Source organism: Ricinus communis, chromosome 10 (genome assembly GCF_019578655.1).
Source record: "Ricinus communis isolate WT05 ecotype wild-type chromosome 10, ASM1957865v1, whole genome shotgun sequence".
In the NCBI taxonomy this organism is placed as follows: Eukaryota; Viridiplantae; Streptophyta; class Magnoliopsida; order Malpighiales; family Euphorbiaceae; genus Ricinus; species Ricinus communis.
This window is the reverse complement of record NC_063265.1, coordinates 4,608,246-4,630,198: the sequence shown is the minus strand read 5'-3', so window position 1 is coordinate 4,630,198 and position 21,953 is coordinate 4,608,246. Positions and strand designations below refer to the sequence as shown.

Sequence of the window (21,953 nt, the reverse complement as noted above, 5' to 3'; positions counted from 1 at the left end):
AGATATTTATTATTAATGAATAATATTTATTAGTTTATTCAAATAGACATATATATAACATAAATATAATATAAATTATTTTTATAGTTAGTAAATAAAAAAAAAAGTTAAGCTAAAGTTGTCCTAGAAATATTTATATTGTGGTATAAATATAATTTTAATAAAATATAGTTAATAAACAATAAACATTTAATGTTTAAACGATTAATATTTAATATTTATTTAATAAATATAAATTTGGTTAGAAAAGGCATGCGTCAGAAAACTAATACATAGAATTCTGACTCACATAGATAGGCCTTACGATCCTGGGGAAAAGGTTTTCAAGACTTGGGCTGCACATAGCTCATTTTTGGGATAAGTTTGCCTCTCAAAGCCCATGTAGATATTCTATTGGAAGCCCTAAAGATTTCTTTTATACAACTATTCAAGTGGACGTAGCCTACTTAATTTTAGCCTACAAGTTTGTAGGGCCTTATATTCTGGTCTCCGGAATTATATTATAGTCCAGCTCAAATATAATACATGCATCAGAGTTTTTACATATATTCTTTTAAGATAATTTATGGTCATTAATATGTACTAAATATTTATTATTACTAACTCTATTTTATATTTACTAAAAATATTTATTAAATATTTATTAATACTATTTTTTTAAAAAAATGTATTTGTATTATAATATAAAATATTTGTAATATAATTTTAATTTGACCTTTTATTTTATTTACTAACTATGAGGACAAATTAATGCTATGTTTCTGTTTGAACTCATTAATAAATATAGTGTTCATTAATTTTAAATATTTATTAACGAACTAATAAATATTGAGCCTATGAATGATGAATGCTTATGTCCATTACAATATGCATCATAAAAACAACGAATCTAACTTTCATAAATAATCAAATATTATTTTCATATGAAATAATATTTCATAGTGATACGAGGAACATATATAAAGTTATAATTACTGATTTAACAAGAATAAATTAATGAACATACAAATCATAAATAATAAACAACCTTCACTAAACAATAAACATTTAAAAGTTTGTGTAATAAATAATGAACATTATTACTATAAAAAATAAATATTATGCATATGAATTATGAATATTGATGTCCATCATAAAAATGTAACACCCTTGGTTATGGAATTATCAATTACATATTGATGAAATTCTTAAATTGTCAAATATGTAAAAGATTAGTTTCATTCACTAATAATATAATTTTTTATATATACAGACTTCTAAAATTATATTATACTAATTTTAATAAATAATTTATTTTATTATTTGTCAAAAATATATCGATTTTTAGTTTCTTCAGAGTATCACTAATTAAGAAAATAAAAAAATATGTTTATAATTATATTAATTTGTAAATTTTATTTTCTTATAATATATACACACACATACATATATTATTTATATATTAAATTTTGAGACATAAAATTATAGGCATGTGTTACTAAATTTTGATGGATAGAATTTTTATCTTGACACGTATATTTACTTTAACACATAAAATTCAATTTTATATGTAAAAAATACGAAAGGCATAAAAAATATTTAATTTATTATTTTTTTAAATATTATAAAATATTAAAATTCTATTTAATTTTATCTATAGACTCAATTTCTATTATTATTTAAAATCAAGATAATTACGGCAATCGTACAATGTACTGTTAAAAGCTACTTTTATAAATATAAAATATTTATTTGATATATAAAATTAATTTTTATATCTCATTTTATCATTATTTAAAAAACTAAAGAAGCAAGGATTGTCGTCCCAGCACTTATGGTATGCCTCCGGACTACAGTGAAAAGTGGTATGAGGTACAAGTAGGGGTGAGTAAAATTCCAAAACAACCGAAATGATTTGGTCTGGTTCGGTTATTCTTTTTGTAAATTCAATTTATTCGGTTTAATTTTTAAAAATTTAAAATAATATCGGTTCAGTTTTATGCCAAAGAATTCGAAATAACTAGAATAACTGATTTTTTAAAATTATTTTTTAAATTTTATTTTTACTTTTAATATAAAATTTAAATTTTAAAATAATTTTAAATTTAATTCAGTTTATTCGGTTCAGTTATTGTGATTTACATCCTATTCAATTTGGTTTGGTTCATGTTTATATACAATCTAATTATTTCGGTTCATTAATTTTAATTTATTTGAAAAATCAATTTCAAAACTGGTTTGATTTATATAAATCTGGTTCCGATTGATTCAATGCTCACTCCTAGGTACATAGCATAACCTACCAAGATTGAAGGACTTCCTTTTTCCAGTGATCGTAAATTGCTGCCGGGTCCCTGGGGCACCGTGCTTTGTAGTGCAACGAGCAGCTTGCACTTGCGGGGACATTATAATATTAAGCCTTTTTTTCCTAAATTATGATAAAAATAAGGGGTAATTACTATTTGTCCCTTCTATTTTTTAAAAAATACTAGCTACTTTTTAATATTTAAAAATTATATTTTTTTATTTTTTATTTTATAATTTGTTACTAAAATCTCTTTCTGTCAGTATTTTTATTAAATAATTATTAACTAAATTTAGTTTTAAATTATTTGTCCTCTGATTTTTATTGTAACATACAATTGCTTCTTATAGTTTGTTTATTACAATAGTTTGTTTAGAACCTCTCTTATTTTTTAATAAAACTAACAATTTTTTCTTTCATTTAAATTCAAGACAGTCAAAAGACTAAATTGAAAAAAAAAAATTAATTAATTTATTAAATTATTCTAAATCTATTTTTAAATCAAATTAAAATAAAATTCTTTTTTTAGTAACTAGTATTCTTACTTGCTACAATTTCTAGTATAATTAAATCTTAGTAAAATTTAAATATTTTAAAAGTACTTATATTTATCAAAATATTACAAATCCATATAATTTAACTTGAAAATATCAAAATAGAATAAATATTATTCTTATTATTAATTTTATTATCTAGAATTGTAACTTTAATGATGATCAAATTATATCTTTTAAACAATTTGGCTTTCAATTGTATTGATTTTAAAAATGCAAAGGGATTTTAGGACAATAAATAAAATATAAAAGGCAACTTGTGTATTACACAAAAAGTTAAAGAACAAATTGTATAAAACCTACTCTAATTAACAACTTTTAACAGAAATTCTGCAGGAATGGGTTTTTAGAATAAAAGTACAAAATATAATGAAAAAATATAATTCTTAAATATTAAAAGATAAGTATTACAATATGGAAAAATACAGGCGTATATAATAATTAATCTTAAAATTAATTATAAAAATTAATATTATTTCAAATAATTATTAATTAATATATTTATAAAAATTTATATTATAGTCAAATAAAATTAAAAAATTAACATAATTATTATCATATTTTTTAATCTTTTCAATTAGTCATAGAGAAATTAGAAATCGATAAAATAAATTATTTATTAAAATTATATTATTTAATTTCAAAAAAGTTTATATACTAAAAAGTTTCAGTATTACTGAATGGATCTAATTTTTTTACATATTTGACAAACTTTAAATTTCATCTATATATAGTTGATAATTTCATAATAAAAAATGTTATTTTTTTATGATGTATATCAATATTTATCATTCATAAGCACAATATTCATTATTTATTATAATAATATTTAGGTTTTATTCTGTCAATTCTTAGACGTTCATTATTATGAAGAATGTTCATCATTTATGATACGGATGTTCATCAATTGGTTCTTATAAATTCAGTAGGGGTTAATTGCAAAAGAATTCTCGACCTTTGGCAGTTTTCTCAATTTAATCATGTGTTTTTAATTGTAACAATGTCATGCATGACATTATCAATTTTGTCAAATTGATACATAAATAAAAATTCTGGTGAAATTTATTCCACGTGGCTGTCGGCGCTCTGGTAACTTAAACACGTAGATACGGTGCGTTTTAAAGCAAAAGCAGAGTAACTATTTGTTGCATTCTGAAGCTTTTTAACGGAGAAGCAACAGACAAGATTACCTTTGCCATTATTTAAGGCAACCGACTTTTCTAATAGGGATCTTCCATTTTCTCATTAGCGCTTTCTCATACTTGCTATCTCCGAAGAATGAAAACATATTTGCCTATCCTGTTCGCCAAACCACAAATTCACACACTATAAATATACCCAAAAACTTCTGTCTAATGTCTTGAGCTGATCAAAAGATGAAAAATCAGATTACATTAAAACTAGATATATAGTTCATGATGAAATAAAGATAAGATGATTACCCTTTTGCAGCCAGATTATTTGATCTTGGAGAAGCATGCAGCGGAAAGAACAGAGACAAAAGAGATGCAGTTATGTTGATGGAATTGATGGTTAACCAGTTGCGGCTAAACACAGCTTTTCATGGATTTGTATAACCATGGATTTGCTTCAGAATGGAACAAATAGTTACTCTGCTTTTGCTTTAAAATACACCATATCTACGTGTTTAAATTACCAGAGCGCCGGCAGCCATGTGAAATAAATTTCACCGAAAATTTCATTTATGTATCGATTTGACAAAATGGATAATGTCACGCATGATATTGTTACAATTAAAAACACATGATTAAATTGAGAAAACCGCCAAAGGTCGAGAATTCTTTTGCAATTAACCCATTCAATAATTATAACTTTATATGTCTTTCATATTACTATGAAACATTGCTTTCAAATGAAAATAAATTTCATTTTTTATGAAAGTTAGATACACAATTTTTGTGATGGACAATTATAGTTTTATATATTCCTCGTGTCACTATGAATATTATCTTCACATGAAAATATGTTCAATCTTTCTGAAATTTAGATATACTGTCTTTATGGTGAATATAAACATTTATTATTTATAAGTATAATATTAATTAATTTATTAATAGATATTTATTATTAATAAAGACCATAATCATCACTTGATTCAAACAAACATATAGTATATATATGACAGCAAATTATTTGTAATAAGAAAAATTAAAATCTAACTAAAATTATACTATAAAATTTAAATTTTAGTAAAATAAAATTATAAATAATAAATATTTAATATATAAATAATAAATATTCAGTACAGACATAAATTATTTTAGAAAATACACATTAAAAGAATTATACGTAAAATACTTAAAACTCAACCAGAACAGTCCATTGTGGTCTGGAACCGGGATATAACGCCTCTCCAGTGATAGCTCGGTCAAACATTGATAAACTGCAAGACAAAAACGCATAAGCCATGAAAATTATTATCCTCTTGCGTTCATCCCTAATATGATAGAAGCATTTCCATTGGCATCCGTAGTAGTTACCACGTGGCATTCAGCTTCGTTTTCAACCAGCAGGTTTTGGCCGTCACTGTTACAGAAGTTTCGGGATAACTGATAGTTTAGTTTCCTTTCTTTTTCTCCTCCAACGTCGTCTTTCTCATGCTTCTTAAAGAGTATCAATGGTTATTTTACTCATACATTTAATCTTTTACTCCAAGAAAAAGTTCTTTTACAAATCTAGTGATAATATATTATTCCGAATGATTTGGTAAAATTAATTTTTATCTATAGATTTTCTTAGCTTATTAAAATCTGAATTTTGATGCAACTTCTTAAATAGTTTTATTTTATTACTGGATTAGGACTTGAAATAAAGGTTATTGTAGTAATAAATAAAGAGTAGTAATAAAGAAATATTTAATATCTTCACTGCACATGCTTTTTATTTTTTTAATTCGATGAAATGATCATATCATCCAATATTGTTGTGTTGTGTTGTGTTAAAGTATTAAATGTCAAATTGTGGTCTTCTTTGATTTCATTATTGTCCTACAAAAGCCTAGAGAATGTGAACAAAAGAGTGTAGCTAATGGTTTTCGAATCAATTGGAGTTAGCAGATGTGAGTCCAATTCTTTTAGTTCCTTATCTGAATCTTCATTGCTCACAGTTTAACAATTTACATTATTTTATTATTGTAATCTCTTAATTGAATTTTGTAATTATAACGACCGAATCTCGCATCTCTAACCCAATTTTTAGTTTAATATTTTTGTTAGTTTTTATTGTGGACTATCTCTTCTTTCTTGCCTTCTGTTTTTGTTCTTAACAATTATTTATTCAGTTTGGCTAATGCTCATACTTAAAACTAGTAGTAGTTTAAAACACCAATAACATATCAAGTGTGGAAAACTAGTAGCAGTTTCTATTTTCTTATTCTATGTTGGCTAACTCAGTAGAAAATTTTAGTGGAGAAAAGAAGAGAATGTTAAGCCCCAACCTGAAACAAACTAAGCTCCCAGAAGGCTCCATTTTGTTGGTAAGTTGGCCTCTTAGATTAGACCATGCCCCTGAGGTCAAAACCAACGTCCTTCTCACTCACACTCCACATAATAATACCAAAATCTAATTTGTGTGGCCGTTGTGAAATTTGTAAGCAAATCCACACAAACTCATCTGCCACTTCACTTCTCTCACGCACTCCAACAAAACGCCACTTCTTCTTCTATAAATCCCCATCAGACTCCCCATTCCTCTTCTCAAAGCTAATCCCCCCAAAAACACCCTTCCATTCTCATTTCGTCTTCTTCTCTCAAAACGACTAAAAGCCCACCAACCCACTTGTTGATTCACTGCCGTTGGATCAATGGCTGCAGCTGTGTCATCCATCGGAGCTGTTAACAGAGTACCGGTACTGTGATTTTCCCGCCCTTTTTTCTTCGTTACGTAACGATCAGTTTCATTTGTTTTAGTTTTTATCTAGCAGACTCATATATCTCTTTGTTTTTATCGCTTTCTTACTTTGTTATAAAGAAGCATATTATTTTAGCTGCATTTTGATCGGTTCTGTTTATGTTCTGTTGAAGTAAAGGACTTTATACTTTCTTTATATTATTGTTCTTAGACTATTGACAAGAGTGTTTCTTTTTTTTCTTTGCAGTTGAATTTGAATGGTGCAGGTGCTGGACCATCAGTACCTAGCACAGCATTCTTTGGGAGCAGTTTAAAGAAAGTGAACTCTAAGATCATACACCAGAAGATCTTGTCAGGAAATCTGAAGGTTTCCGCTGAATATGATGAGCAGAAGCAGACTGATAAAGACAGATGGGGAGGTCTTGCATATGATATATCAGATGATCAACAGGACATTACTAGAGGAAAAGGAATGGTGGATTCTCTCTTTCAAGCTCCTATGGGGACTGGAACTCATTATGCAGTCATGAGTTCTTATGACTATCTCAGTCAAGGTCTTCGCCAGTAAGTAATTTCACTCAATTCTTTTAGAATTCAATGGTTCTTAGGATTAATTCTGTTTTGAGTATAGAATTGTGAACACGTGTTTCTATTGAAAATATTTTCAGGTACAATTTAGATAATAATATGGATGGTTTCTACATTGCACCTGCATTTATGGACAAGGTTGTTGTTCACATCACTAAGAACTTCTTGAACCTCCCAAACATTAAGGTTAGTTAAACGAAACTTCTTGATATATATACTCTGTTGGCTAGCAGTGTTCTGACCCTAAAAATGTATGGATAATTGGGACAGGTTCCATTAATCTTGGGTATTTGGGGAGGCAAAGGACAAGGAAAATCATTCCAATGCGAGCTTGTCTTTGCCAAGATGGGAATTAAGTAAGTCAATCTTTAGTTCACCATTCTTTTGCTCTGATTTGCTTTTCTGAAGGAATTGGTTGAAATTTATCTTCTGATTTTTGAATACTCAGTCCAATTATGATGAGTGCCGGAGAATTGGAAAGTGGCAATGCTGGAGAGCCAGCGAAATTGATCAGGCAAAGGTATCGTGAGGCGGCTGACATCATCAGAAAGGGAAAGATGTGTTGTCTCTTTATCAATGATCTAGATGCAGGCGCTGGTAGGCTTGGTGGAACTACACAATACACAGTCAACAATCAGATGGTGAATGCTACTCTCATGAACATTGCGGATAACCCAACAAATGTCCAGCTTCCTGGGATGTACAACAAGGAGGAGAACCCACGTGTTCCCATCATTGTCACTGGCAATGACTTCTCCACACTGTATGCACCCCTTATCCGTGACGGTCGTATGGAGAAATTCTATTGGGCTCCCACTCGAGAAGACAGGATTGGTGTCTGCACAGGTATCTTCAGGACTGACAATGTTCCTAAAGAGGACATTGTAAAGCTTGTCGACACTTTCCCTGGACAATCCATTGGTAAGCTTCATATTTATCAGTCCATCTCTTTCCTAGAAAATTTTGATCTTATTCATTCAGAGAAAGTCTTCTGCTATTTATCAGTTGGATTAACAATTGATTGATTGCTTTATTTTAAAAAAAGAAAAAAGAAACAGAGTGCGTAGAATCTGAAGTTCTAACTACTGTTTTATTAGTTAAAGAAATTGAGATACCATATCAAAATCACTTTACCTAAAAGTTTAATGTTGTAACAAGTGTCCAGGATACAGAATTAGTTGTTAAGGGGAGCCAAAGTGTAATTGGGTATGCTGAGAGTTAAATTTATATAAAGTTAATAAAAACTTGAAAAAATAACTTGAGAGGAACCAGAAGTTAGAAATTAAAATTGCAAACAATAGGGAAATGATATCATTCGATATAAAGAAAAATTGATAAAAAATAAAAAAGGGAAAATGTTTAGTATAAATATGAATAATAATGTAATAACTAATTAAATATGCATAAAATAAAAATAAAATTTTTGAGTCATGAGTCATGACATAACCTGTAAAAAGAAAATAATGAATAATTATATCTCTTATTACCCAAAAAATAAAAAATTTGGAGGGCCATAATTCAAGCATAACATGGATCCGGCACCAAGAACAGATTTTAATATACTGACACTCACTAAGAGATTGAAGCAAGCAGTTAATTGAAATCAAGTGACAAATGTAATTTGTTTTTGCCTGTAGACTTCTTTGGTGCAATTAGAGCAAGAGTGTATGATGACGAAGTGAGGGCATGGATATCTACAATTGGAGTAGAAAATGTCGGGAAACGACTAGTGAATTCAAAGGAAGCACCTCCAACATTTGAGCAACCAAAGATGACTCTTGACAAGCTTCTTGAGTATGGCAGCATGCTTGTCAAAGAGCAGGAGAACGTAAAGAGAGTCCAATTGGCTGACAAGTACTTGAAAGAAGCAGCACTTGGGGATGCAAATGATGATGCCATCCAAAATGGAAGTTTCTATGGTTAGACTCTTCATCCTAAAAGCCTTGGTGATGATGATGGGGAATTTGCATCTGGCTTTAGGATTGTGATCTAATAAGGGATCTAAGAAGAAATAATTGAGCATTTCTTTTGTTTTTTTTTTTTTTCTTTTTCTGTAATTTGGATGCAGGCAAAGCAGCACAGCAAGTTAAAGTTCCTGTTCCAGAAGGATGCACTGATCCATCTGCTGAAAACTTTGACCCCACTGCTAGGAGTGATGACGGGAGTTGCCTCTATGAATTTTAGGTTTGTCCAATGTGTTTTGGATACATATCAGTTTCAGTATGTCCAGTGTTTTCTTGAGTATAGATAATGTTTAAGGATGAGAATTAGTAATTCTGATGTGAATATATCTTGAAATTGTGTCGAATTAATGTATAATCCTTTTGTGCCAAATACAAATATTAAGCACAAAACCTTGTATACTTTCCTTTTACAGATGAATATTATCCTATGCTTCGTTCATGAGGACACGTACGAAAGATGTAAAATAATGGCAGAATCCATTACCCTCTGAAATTTTAAGTTTTATTCTATTGAAATTATTATACTAATTTCATAATTTATTAAATATACAATGGAAAACTAAGGAAGGAAATCAAGTAACTTGAGCATTATTAAGCCGCTGGCGTTCGTTCCTGGAAAAGAAAGAAGTCAGTTGAAGCACGTTTTATTGGCAAGCCGAGAAAGCAGCATCTGGATAGGGACGGACGCAATAACGTTACCAAACATTAGGCCCAGTGGAGCCCACTCTATTTCGTCTTAACACATTATGCTCATTTTTCATGTTCTTTTGCTGTTTTGATTGATTGGGGTACTCATCACTACTTTTTTCTTTTTGTGGCAATTCGCTTAGAAAATTTTATTAGCTTTCAGAAAGTAAAGTCTGTTGTTTAGTTGTCAAATTTCTCAAAATAGTGAATTAGGAATCAATTTTCTATTTTTACTTTACTTTTTATATATACCAAAAAGTATGATTGTGTTTTTCTTTTTTTCCACATCATTCGCACAAATCTTGTGTTTGTTAATTTACTACAATTTTGATATCAATTGGTGGAAGCTTATGATATTGCAAGTAAACTACAATTTTGATATCAATTTCCTATCTGGGAATCATCGAAAAATGCATTGGGAGTTGAAGGCTTAAAAGTTTTATAACTATTGAGAAAAAATGAAAAAATAAAAATCATAATATTGCAATTCTCTTGGTATAATTAAATTTTAGACGTATTTATAGTTTAAATTTTTAAATTTTATACATTAATTAATTATAATTAAAGCATAAAGAAGTAAAATAATTTATTGTGGCCAACCTTACAGATTGTTGAAAGGAAAATTGGCCACTAGAGGACACTCATATAATATGCATTAAAGGTATCATTGGCCAAAGAAGAAAAGCATGGTGTTTTAATCTATTTCAACTTTCACGATAGGGTAGACAAGAAATAAGAGAAATTGAAGAGAAACCTCACCATGTTGTGACTGACAATAATAATTCATTTATATACTGTCATAACTACAAATTTCTTTAATCAATGAACTCATCCTGGCTATATACGTGGAGCAATATTAAAAAAAATTATTAACATGGAATCTGCTGCCCATGATTACAAGCATAATAAAAAGAAAAAAAGACAGATAGCATATAATTAGCAGGCACACGACATGTAGTTTTTCCTCATAGCACATGCTTCTTCATAAAGTCTATTCTAACTTGCAAACTTGGGGATGGTGTTCCTGATTCAACCACTCTAAGTTTGTCCTTCATGAAATTGAATATGCTGTGTGACAATGCTTTTATAAGGCAGTATGCTATTTGGTCATGAGATGGAACAAACCCGACATCTAGTTTCTTGGCTAAAATTTTGTCTCTTATAAAGTGAACATCTACTTCTATGTGTTTAGTTCTTATATGGGATACAGGGTTCGCAGCAAGAGCATTAGCACTGAGGTTGTCATACCACAGGATTAGTGTGCAGACCAAGGAAAGAGAAATTTCATTTAACAAGGATTCTATTCAAATCATTTCACAGGTAGCTTCTGTTAGGGCTCTATATTCAGATTCAACATTGGATCTTGATACAACCTTCTACTTCCTAAATAACCAGGATATAAGGGTATCTCCTAGGTAGATAAAATAGCTAGTTGTTGACCTCCTATTATCAACATAACAAGCATAATCAACATTAGTAAATCCTTCAAGAGTTAAGGCTGTACATTGTTTAATGTGAATTCCTATCTTTCTAGTGCCTTTTAGGTATCTTAGAATTCTCTTAATCCCTTGCAAGTGAGTAGTTCTAGGACATTGCATATACTGGCTAAGTTTGCTTACAATGTAAGAGTTATCAGGTCCTGTGTTGGTAAGGTACTGAATAGCCCTAACTAACTTTATGTATTCTGTTGGATTTCTTAGTGTTTCTCTATCAATTGATATCTTTCTTCTCAAAACAGCTGGTGTAGGACTAGGTTTGGTATTCTCCAGGCCAGCCTTCTTAATAAGTTCTTTTATATGTCTTGTTTGAGTTAAGAACAATGCCCGTAAAGTCTTTTTTAACTTCAATTCCTAGAAAATGATGAAAATTTCCCATGTCCTCAAGAGCAAACGGACAATGCAACCTCTTTATGGATTGTTGTAATTGTAAAGATGAATCTTTGCTACCTGTGACTATTATGTCATCTACATAGATTAACACCATAATAGTTTGCTTCTTGTCCTTATAGAGGAACAAAGATGTATCACATTTTGAACTGTTAAAGCCGCTGAAATTAGATTGAATAATTTGTAGGCTTTCGATTTTTTGCTAATTCCAAGAAAGACACATTTTTTGCTTTTGCCATCCAACTTCTTCCTCTTCTCATATGGAATGTGTGCAAATGCAATATATCCAAAGACTTTGAAATGATCAATAGAAGGCTTGTCCACTCTAAGCTTCTTTTAGCATCATATTTCGAACAAGTATAGGACTTTGATTCAAGACATGAACACTCCAATCTACTACTTATGGCTAAAAAGTCTTTGAAACACCTCTGTTTGCCAACATACATCGAACCATGTTCATGATAGTTCAAATTTTTCTTTGATACACCATTTTGCTTAGATGTATAGGCTGTTGTCAATTGTCTTTGAATTCCATGTTCTTCACAAAATTATTCAAATTCTTTTGAGCAAAACTCTCCACCGCAATCCATGCGAAGAGTTTTAATAGATTTGCCAACTTCATTTCAACATGTGCCTTGAAGAACTAAACGCTCTAGATTTTTCCCGCAAAGTTAAACCTATTTTTTGAATATAATCATTAACAAAAGTGAACAGATATTTCTTTTACCCCCATTAGAAGATGGGTTTATTGCTCCACAAATGTCAGAATGAACTAGCTCCAAGACCTCCCTTGCTTTCCACATTTTTACAATAGGAATTATTGATGATGTTGTTTTCCAATAATGCACTTCTCACATACTTTGTTAGGAGGAATGATTTGAGGAAGACGAGTGACCATATTTTTTTGAGAAATACTTTTTAATCCATTGAAACTCAAATGGCCATAGTGTCAGCACTCATTTTTTAGATCTAGATATTAAGGAATAAAAAACTCGATGATGAAAGTTACTGCCTTTCTCGAGTTTCAAGAGATTGAGGAGGTGCGAATCCGAGTAAGGATTAAGAATAATTAGACTAATACTACTTTTTTAGAATCAATTTAAATTAAGTTTGAAGGGTGAAATAATAATTTTTATAAATTCAGGGACTAACTTATTAAAATTCTTAAAACTTTTACTCCTTTAGAATCAATCAGCTCTGCATATAGCTTGATCAACTTAGCATATAGCCGATTACAATTTTACATAGTATCGATTGATTATTTTTTAAAATTTGATGTCGTTTTACATGTACTTTTTTTTACCTAAAATGCTAGAATTGTTAAAAATAAGTTTCTAGAAAATGTTTATGATAATTGTTAGGACTTCTAAACATATTTAATGTAATTATTTGATTTAAAAGACTTTATTGAATATTAATCTCATAAGAGAAAAGATTATCGATTAACTTTTTAATTAAAGTAATTGCATAATTCTATGTTCCTCTAGGGTTCTTAGTCGTACTCCTATAAATAGAATAATATGACTTAGGTTTAGGATTAGCTGCACTCATCAATTACTAGAGCAATACACATCAATTTTTAGAGCTTGAGTTAAAAGGAAAGTCACTAAGTAAGTGGAAACTGATTTTGGAACAACAAAAGATTTCTCAAAGCCAAGTAGCACCGGATTCTAAACCAATATTTGATTTCACCACCTCTTCATCTCTAGAGACAAAGATCAGTATTCAACAGTGACAACTTGAGAGTTCTCTAAATTCAACACTATCAGCATTCATATCTTTACAAACTGATTCTTTTATTTTAAATTATAGAAACATGATTAGGAACGGTTTTCTTTAGTTATTTTTATATGATTCATAGGGTTTACATGTAACAACAAAAGATATCTAATGTAGAATTGATCTCTTTTAACCGAACTACTTTGGAATATGTCCTAATTCTGAATAATAAATAACTAACTTTATTTTCAACAATCTATACTAAACAATAGAGTTTTTATAAACTATAAAACTGAACTAGGGAAGGAAATCAAATAAAAAGGAAAAAAGAAAAATTCAGTTGAAGCAAGCTGTTGGCAAGCGAGGAGTCCCATAAAGTCTCCGAGATTACCATTATGTTCTTTATTGGACTCATTTTTTTTATGTGTTTTCTGTTAATTTATTGGGGTACACATCATTCTCTCAAAAGCATAATAACTAAATAAAGAGGCATTATTTTATGTTATTTATTTATTTTTTAAATAAAAAATAAGATGTATTTATTAGTATTATTTTTTTCTCATTTTAAAATTTCTTATTTATAACTTAAAAACTGAAATTTAATTTCAGTAATCACTAATGTTGATGTTATAATTCTTTTTTTTCTTCCATTTTTTCATATTTCCTTACATTCTCTTTTGCTCATAATCACTTTCGTTTTTATTTTATTTTCGTTTTTTATTTCTATATTTCTTTTTTAACTTTTTTCTCTTCACGTTTTTAATGTGAAACTGAATAATAATACTCTTTATTTCTATATATAAAAAACAAAAGACATATATGCCGCTGATTAAGTGGCAATTGCGTCCTTAACTTTCCAGCAAGTTTCCAATTCTTGAAAATAATTTACAATTTTGCTAATTTATCTTAATTTCTCACAAAGTCAGAAGAGTGTAGTATTTATTTATCTTAATATAATTACTAATTATTTAATATAGATTATCAGTTTTTCAAAATTTGATTAGATATTAAGTAATTATTTACATTTATCTGCTTAAGCCAATTAACTTTAATCAAGTCCGTAAAAAAGGTTAATTTGTATTTAAATCCTAAAACTCATAAATTTTAGCTCATATATGCATTCTTGACCATGTATAAATCTTCAGCTCCCTTTTCAAGAGTTGGTTTTAATAATCCTTAATATGAGGAAGCATAAAAAAGAAAAGTTAATTACAGAGTCTTTTGGAAGCTTGAAGTGAGAAGGAAGAAATACAAGAGTCAACATGTGGAAGTGAAACATATCTAAGAAAGAAAAAATACATTTATGTTATATGAAGAAGGCAGTTGAGCATAAGCATAAAATGGAGTGAAATGTGAATAGAAAATTAAAAGAGTAAAGAAGTAAACAAGAAAGTTGCGTTCCTGTCAACATTTGCAAAATATAAAAAGTAACAGTATATGCTCTTAGGGAGAGAGTTAATTAAAGACCAAGTCAATAATGAAAAATATGTCAACGCATCTCTTAAGCCATAAAATTCTATAAACAGGCAAGGAATTCCTAGTGTGCAAACCCTAATCAATTAAATACAAACAAAAAAGAGATTGAGAGTCTATAAACTTTATCTATACATTAGTCAAGCTACCCTTAGATTAGAAAAGCAATCCTTAGTATAGTGAAGCAATCTTCAGCTTTAATTTATAGTACAATTAAAGCTTTCAAGTGTTTCTCAGCATTTAATTACATTTTATAAGTTACTTACTTTATGCAAAAAAATTCTTAAACCTTTCTAATTATTGCATCAACATTATTTATTGCAATTAAGTTTCTTAGCTTATATTTTATATCATCATTGTTGACTTACAATAATTTAGTCTTAATTTCGTTTCTTAAGCTCATTTTCATTTTTCCAACTCACTAATTACATGTTTCTAGCTCATTAATGTAGGTTCACAACTCATATTTATATCCTTAGTTCATTATAGCTTATCTTTTAACTCTACATAATAATTTGGTAAAATTGCATCATTTTAGCTAAGAACTCAAGATAGTTTAGATTTCTTTATTATGTGTAAGATTATCTAAATTAGAAGTTAAACAGTCACATATTTTATATTTATTACATTCACAGCAACTATTTAAAATAATCATTGTCTAACACACTCAAGAATCAATCACACATTAATGGTCGGAAATACTGAGCAGAGAGCAGTAATTTTGAATTAGACTCTTTGATTTCTAAGTCTAATTGGTAATTAGTGTTTCATAAACCTTAAAGAATGAGACTTGCGCATGACATAAAATGTTAATAAAATTAGCAACATCAGTGGCAGCCTTAATACCCAATAATGACTTTATAGCTGTTTTTCTTGAAAAACTAGTTAATCCGAACGAATATTTGGTCCGCAAGTCAAGTTACGCGGCTGTGCCTTTTTCCCTTACCTTGCAGCCCAACATGTGTATGTGATTTGTGGGTTTCAAACCTCAAATAAACCATATTTGATGAGTTCTACTTTAATTTTGAGGTCACTAATTTTACTGTTTAGATTCAATTTAATTATTTTTAAAATTTTTAGACATTTTAATTTAAATCTTTACATATTTAGATAAAATTAGCTATATTTTTTTAAAAAAATGAGAGTGAGTTACACACTCCCTAAAAAAGAATAAATAGAATAAAAATTTAAAAAATTAATTTATTATATTAATTATTTAAATTAAAAAATACGTATTGATATTTAGATAAAATATAATAAAAATAATATTGCTATAGTGTTCTTTTCTTAATAATGACAATAAAAGAAACAGTTACAATAGTAGTAGTGCCAAGAGTGGTGAAGGTTAGAGAAATTTTTAGCAAAAATAATAGTTGTGGTAATAACTACTTATTAATTAATTATATTAATTATACTGAAATTATAAAATAATTTTAAATAATATTATAAATTTTTAACTATTTTTTATTTTCAAAAAAGAGTGACTCTCACTCTCTCTTATTTTTTCAAAATAAAATTAATTTGAACGAAATATATAAAAATTTGGACTAAAAAGTCCATAAATTTGGAATAGGACTAAAGTGAGCATGGGTGACAAGATTAGGCCAAATTGCACTTTATTCCTTTTATTTTTCCTATTGAGTTTTATTTTGTAATATAAAGTTATTGTACTTTTATTTTGATGAAATTTAAGTCTTTCTTTTAGCCGTAGCTATAAGCGTGTATTATACGCGCGAAATAAATTTTAAATTTTTATGCCAAATTTTATATTTTTATTTTATGAAATTCGGTCCCTTTACTTTTATTTTCATAACATTAAAACTTCTATTTTTTTATTTTTGTAACATTGACCTCCTAAAATTATTATCTAAATTTTAAATTGTAAAAACGATAAAAATCTATAAAAATTTAGTTTTAGCTATATTTTATATTTTAATAATAAGCTATTAATTTAATTATAATTATACTACTTGATTCTAATTTATTTAAATTAAAATTTTAATTTGTTAAATTAAATTATTTATATTAATTCAAACATGTTTTGATAAGAACTTATTAATTATAAGTATATTTAATTAGGACATTAGTCAGATCATAAATCTATTAGTTAAATATATACATAATAATAACTAAATAAAATATGCGTTGTTTCATATTATATTTCTGGAATTTGAAGATTCATTATCAAACAAATTTCTAACATTTTTTATTAGTATATAACTTAAAAAGGAAATTTTGTTTTTTATTTTTAAATAAAGTACATAATTTAGTCAAATTTCTTTTTTGAACAAATTCAAATTCCTAAATTTTTGAACTAATCTTTAAATTAATTTTAAATAATTTTAGTGTGTTAAGTTAAAATTCTTTAAAAAGACTAATTAAGGACTTAACTGGTTAAAAGGACTTGATAGGTAAAATTAAAGATGAAGGACCAAATAGCATATTTTGCATGCTGAGGTAACACCATTGAATTCTTCCATCATAAAACAATTTGCGTTTCAAGAAAATAAAAGTATAAAGATTCAATATCATCAAATAAAAGTACAAGGGCTCAATCCAAATAAAACAAATGTGCAACATAGCCAAATATAGGTTATTCCTTAAAACTTTTTCTCAAGGCTATTAAGTTCACCAGTACATCAAGTGACTTACTTCTAAATCCTGATAGGTATAGAAGGTTCATTGTAAGACTTCTTTACCTCAATTTCACTCTTGTTTCGATATAACATATAAAATCCAGCAATTAAGTCAATTAATTCATTAATGCTCATTGCTATGATCATTAGACTACTTGGAGGTACTCCATCTAAGGGCTTATTTTACCCAGTTCAGAGTGACTTGGTTCTCATTGTTTTTTGCAATGCTAACTCAGCTTCTTAGGTGGATATTAGATAATCGATTATTAGTTATTACATGCAACTTGGTACAACTTTGATTTCTTAGAAAACCAAGAAACAAACAACAACTTCTCGTTCTTCTGCAGAAGTAAAATATCCAAGTTTGATCTTAATAGTTTGAGTTAAAATGATGTTCCTATATCTTATTTGAAATTCATATTAATTGTCCTCACCCTATTTATTTACGGTATATGATAATTAGATATGTTTATAAATTATGAAGAATCATATTTTTATGAGCAAATAAAGCATTTAAACATAGATCGCCCTCTCATCGGAGATCAATATAAAGCAGAGTTTGTTCTCCCCCGGTATATTCATACAAGTAATCAAATTGTTGACTTCTTTACAAAGGTTTTATGAGTCTGTCAGTTTCATCATTTAGTTTTCAAGTTGGGCATGACTGATTTAAAAACTCCAACTTGAGGGAATATGAGGAATGTCAGGTGACACTAAATTATTGTAGCTTAGCTCATGTAGGATTACAAGTCAGCAAGTTGTTAAGCTTTGTTGACTGATTAGCTGAGGTGTCATGTGTTCATTTGTCCTAAGGTATTTGAGGCGGTTATCAATAGTTGTGTATATAAGTAACTGATGTAGCTAACTTATACGAATGAGAATAAAGTTTTCACAAAATGCATTTGGTATTTTTATTTAATCTTGAATTCATAATTTATTTATCTAAATAGAAAAAGAAATGTAAAGTGTTTTAGTTGGGTTTTGATGTTACAAGAAAGTGATTTCGGAATGAAATGCATGATTTTGAATAGCAATGAAAGTGATAAGGATTTGCTTTGAAATACGGCAAAATTTATTTTAAATGAATATCCTTTTTAATCATTAGAACGTATAATTTTATAATATTTGATTAAATTTGTTAGATGATGGGTTTAGTTGATTTAAAAATTAAAGGTGATGGGTATTTTTAACAAAAAGAGTTTAACCTTTTTTTTTCAATATAACAACACAAGTTCAATGTCCAAAATTGCTCTTTATCTACACTTTAAATTTTTAAGAATATGTTCAATGTATTTTTTATATTTTTTTAGAGATAAATATAAAAAGATGTTTTATTGTTTTACTATTTTATAACTTTTAGTATTTGATATTTTTAGTATTTGATTTTTTATAAACAAAGAGATATAAGGTTGTAAATTGTGACAAAAATATTTTCCAGAGTTAAAAAGTCTAGATTAGCAAAGATTTGATCATTTTTACTTTGATCAACCATCATTATCATATTGTACATATTTGATAACGTGAGTTTGGAGCTTAACAACTTCTAATTCTATTAAAATCACGGTTTATAAAGTCATTGATCCGATAAAATTGATTAAAGGTCAAATAATAACGTTTTGAGATGTTAAGTTCTAAAATCATATTATCAAACATGAGAAATATGATAATGATAACTTATCAGAGTAAAAATGGCTAAATCATTGTCAATCGATAATTCTTTAATAGCATATTACTTCTTTTTATCATAAAATCACAAATCTTCTTCTTTAAAAAAATTATAAATTAAAAACCGTCAAATGGTGAAATATGGAATACTCTTTTGTATTTATTCTTATTTTTTTATTTTAAATAATTATTTTATAAAATAAGACTTTAATAAATTTATTATTTTTTAAATTAAAGAGTTGTCGAGAGCCAAACATTATTTTTATTATGAATCTAATAAATGTTCTGTAACTTTTATACACTTTATAATTGATATTCTTAAATTTTTTCATTTTGGTAATAGTCAAAAAAGAAAAATTAAAAAATTTAATACTTTAAGCGTAAAAATAAAATAAAATAAAATACAAAATATTAAATGTCTATTAAGTCTTACTAAATGTTCTTATTTAAGTTTCTTATTATAAAAATGATACCCTTTAAAATGAAAAGGAGGATTGGGGATACTCTAAATTCTTAATCTTTCATACCTTTTAACAGGCACAATTTAGTAAAATAAACAGAAGCACTATGTCAAAACTCTATCCGCCTCTTTTCTTTTTCTTTTCTTTTTTTCTCTATTTTTCATTAAAATTTTATTTTTTTAACTCATCATCAATTATTTTTAGATTGGAATAATTTCTTTATTAATTAATTTTGATAAATAAATTTTAATATTTTTAAAAAATTAAATTTGATATTTAAACTATTCAACTCATTAAAAAATATTTATAATATCAATAAATGACTCAATGCTATCGATTAAAATATTTTTCTCGTAAAATTATATAATTTACTATTCCATCAATATTGTTAATGATTATTATAAATAAAATTTTTATATGTTTTTTTAATATTTAATATTTATTTTTATTTTTTATATTAAAACATATATTTATTAATTTTTATTAATGAAATATCTTCTAAAAGAACTTAAGTAATTGAGCAATTGCCACGGGATGATTGTTTGGAAAGAAAATTTAAAATTCCTTCTGAAGCTGCGGTTAGTAGCAAGATTTGACTGTCTCCTCTGATGTCTGCCAATCAATTGACTAAATCATTTGTCGGTCCATCGGTCAATTAGTTAAAGAGTGCTAAAGAAAAGAGATTAGCAACCCAAGCGGAAATTTAAAGAAATATGCTTCAGTTTGCGACAAATATTCTTATTAATAGTCTTAAATTCCTTTATGGTCAAATTTGTATCCAATTGAAATTGTTTAAAGACATTTTTGGAGTCAAATTTGTAGTCTTATAAAGTCACTGACTACAGATTGACAATTAATATGAGAAATTCTCTTTATTATTATATGTATTTCTTCATTATTAGTGTTAATTTTTTATTTTCTATGATCAGTTCTTTTTAAAAAGAAATTAAATTATATTTCTTTTTTATTATAGGTAGTAAATTGAAAAATCAGAATTTTAAGAGATTTTTTAATTAGTTCTTTTTTTTCCTAAAATATATTAAAAATCACATTTCCTCTCTTCAAATTTAAAGAGGGAGAAAACGACACTCAAGAATTTTTTTTATTTTTCTTTAAGAATCATATTCTCTAATCAAAATTATTCTCTTTTTTTTCATTAATTAAAAAACTAAATAAAAAGTAAAATAAAAATTATTGTTATCCAAAGATGGCAAATGGGCGGGTCAAGTCGGATTTGGATAAGATCGTTTTGGGTTTCAGAGTCATTTCGGATTCCGGTCTTCTCGAGTTCGAATAATTTCGGATTATGTCGGGTTTGGTCTTTCTAACCCTGCTTCTTTTCATATATGGATCATTACGAGTTCAGTTTGAGTCGAGTTTGGATAACATCTAGTTCGGGTTACCTCGAATTTATAGTTAATTTCATATTAATTATTAAGTTCAGATTAATTTATCTCATTTTATTTTTTTATCTCATAAATTTTATGTATTTTCTAGTTGAAAATTTAAAGTTTAAATTTCTGTATTATGATGGGTTTTTTCAGTCTTATATCTGCATGGCTGCTTCTTTATTGAATTGTCGTTTTTATTTATCTTATATTTTTTAATAACTAAATAAAAAAGTACAAATTTTATTAATTTTAAGAATAATTAATTTAATTATTTAGCTTATTTGTGAAAGTGACATAAATTAAAAATTTTAAATTCAAAATGGTGTCAACATTGAAATTTATGTAATTAACTTTTTACTATGAATTAAATTTTTTGACTTTTGTAAGAAAACCGTTTAATATAATTAATTTAATTTTTTTATTTAAAGTATAATTTTATTTTTAGTCTCAAAGATGATTTCACCTTTTTTTAAAGAAAAATCTAAATAAAAATTAAAGTACGTTAGAAAATTCTTAACTTGAATTATTTTATTGGATCACTTTTTAATGTTTTTATTTTTTGATATTATATATATATATATATATATATATATATATATATAAATTAAAGCTAATTATTTTATTTAATGATTAATAATTTAAAGATTAAGGTCTTAGAAATGATATTACAATAAATATTTTTTAAAAATTTAATTGAAAAAATATATTAAAAAATTAGTATTAAAATTAGCTATTAATGATAATTAAATGTCACTAAAATGCTATTTTTATTTTA

General features: G+C 27.2%; 1 protein-coding gene across 1 annotated transcript; it reads left to right on the top strand.

Moving 5' to 3' along the window:
* Positions 1-6,485: 6,485 nt before the first annotated feature.
* On the top strand, positions 6,486-9,699 carry LOC8276600 (ribulose bisphosphate carboxylase/oxygenase activase 2, chloroplastic). Its single transcript, XM_002532950.4, has 7 exons — positions 6,486-6,706; positions 6,956-7,272; positions 7,377-7,482; positions 7,567-7,652; positions 7,745-8,217; positions 8,934-9,215; positions 9,365-9,699. Exons 1-7 carry the CDS (start codon positions 6,662-6,664, stop codon positions 9,478-9,480), a joined length of 1,425 nt encoding a protein of 474 aa, XP_002532996.2. The 5' UTR covers positions 6,486-6,661; the 3' UTR covers positions 9,481-9,699.
* The last annotated feature ends 12,254 nt before the right edge of the window (positions 9,700-21,953 follow it).

Bases quoted from the DNA above. Each gene is read 5' to 3' on its own strand.
- LOC8276600 (XM_002532950.4), top strand. From the start codon at position 6,662: ATGGCTGCAGCTGTGTCATCCATCGGAGCTGTTAACAGAGTACCG. The intron at 7,483-7,566 runs GTTAGTTAAACG...TAATTGGGACAG, and splicing joins TGAACCTCCCAAACATTAAG to GTTCCATTAATCTTGGGTAT. The intron at 9,216-9,364 runs GTTAGACTCTTC...ATTTGGATGCAG, and splicing joins CCAAAATGGAAGTTTCTATG to GCAAAGCAGCACAGCAAGTT.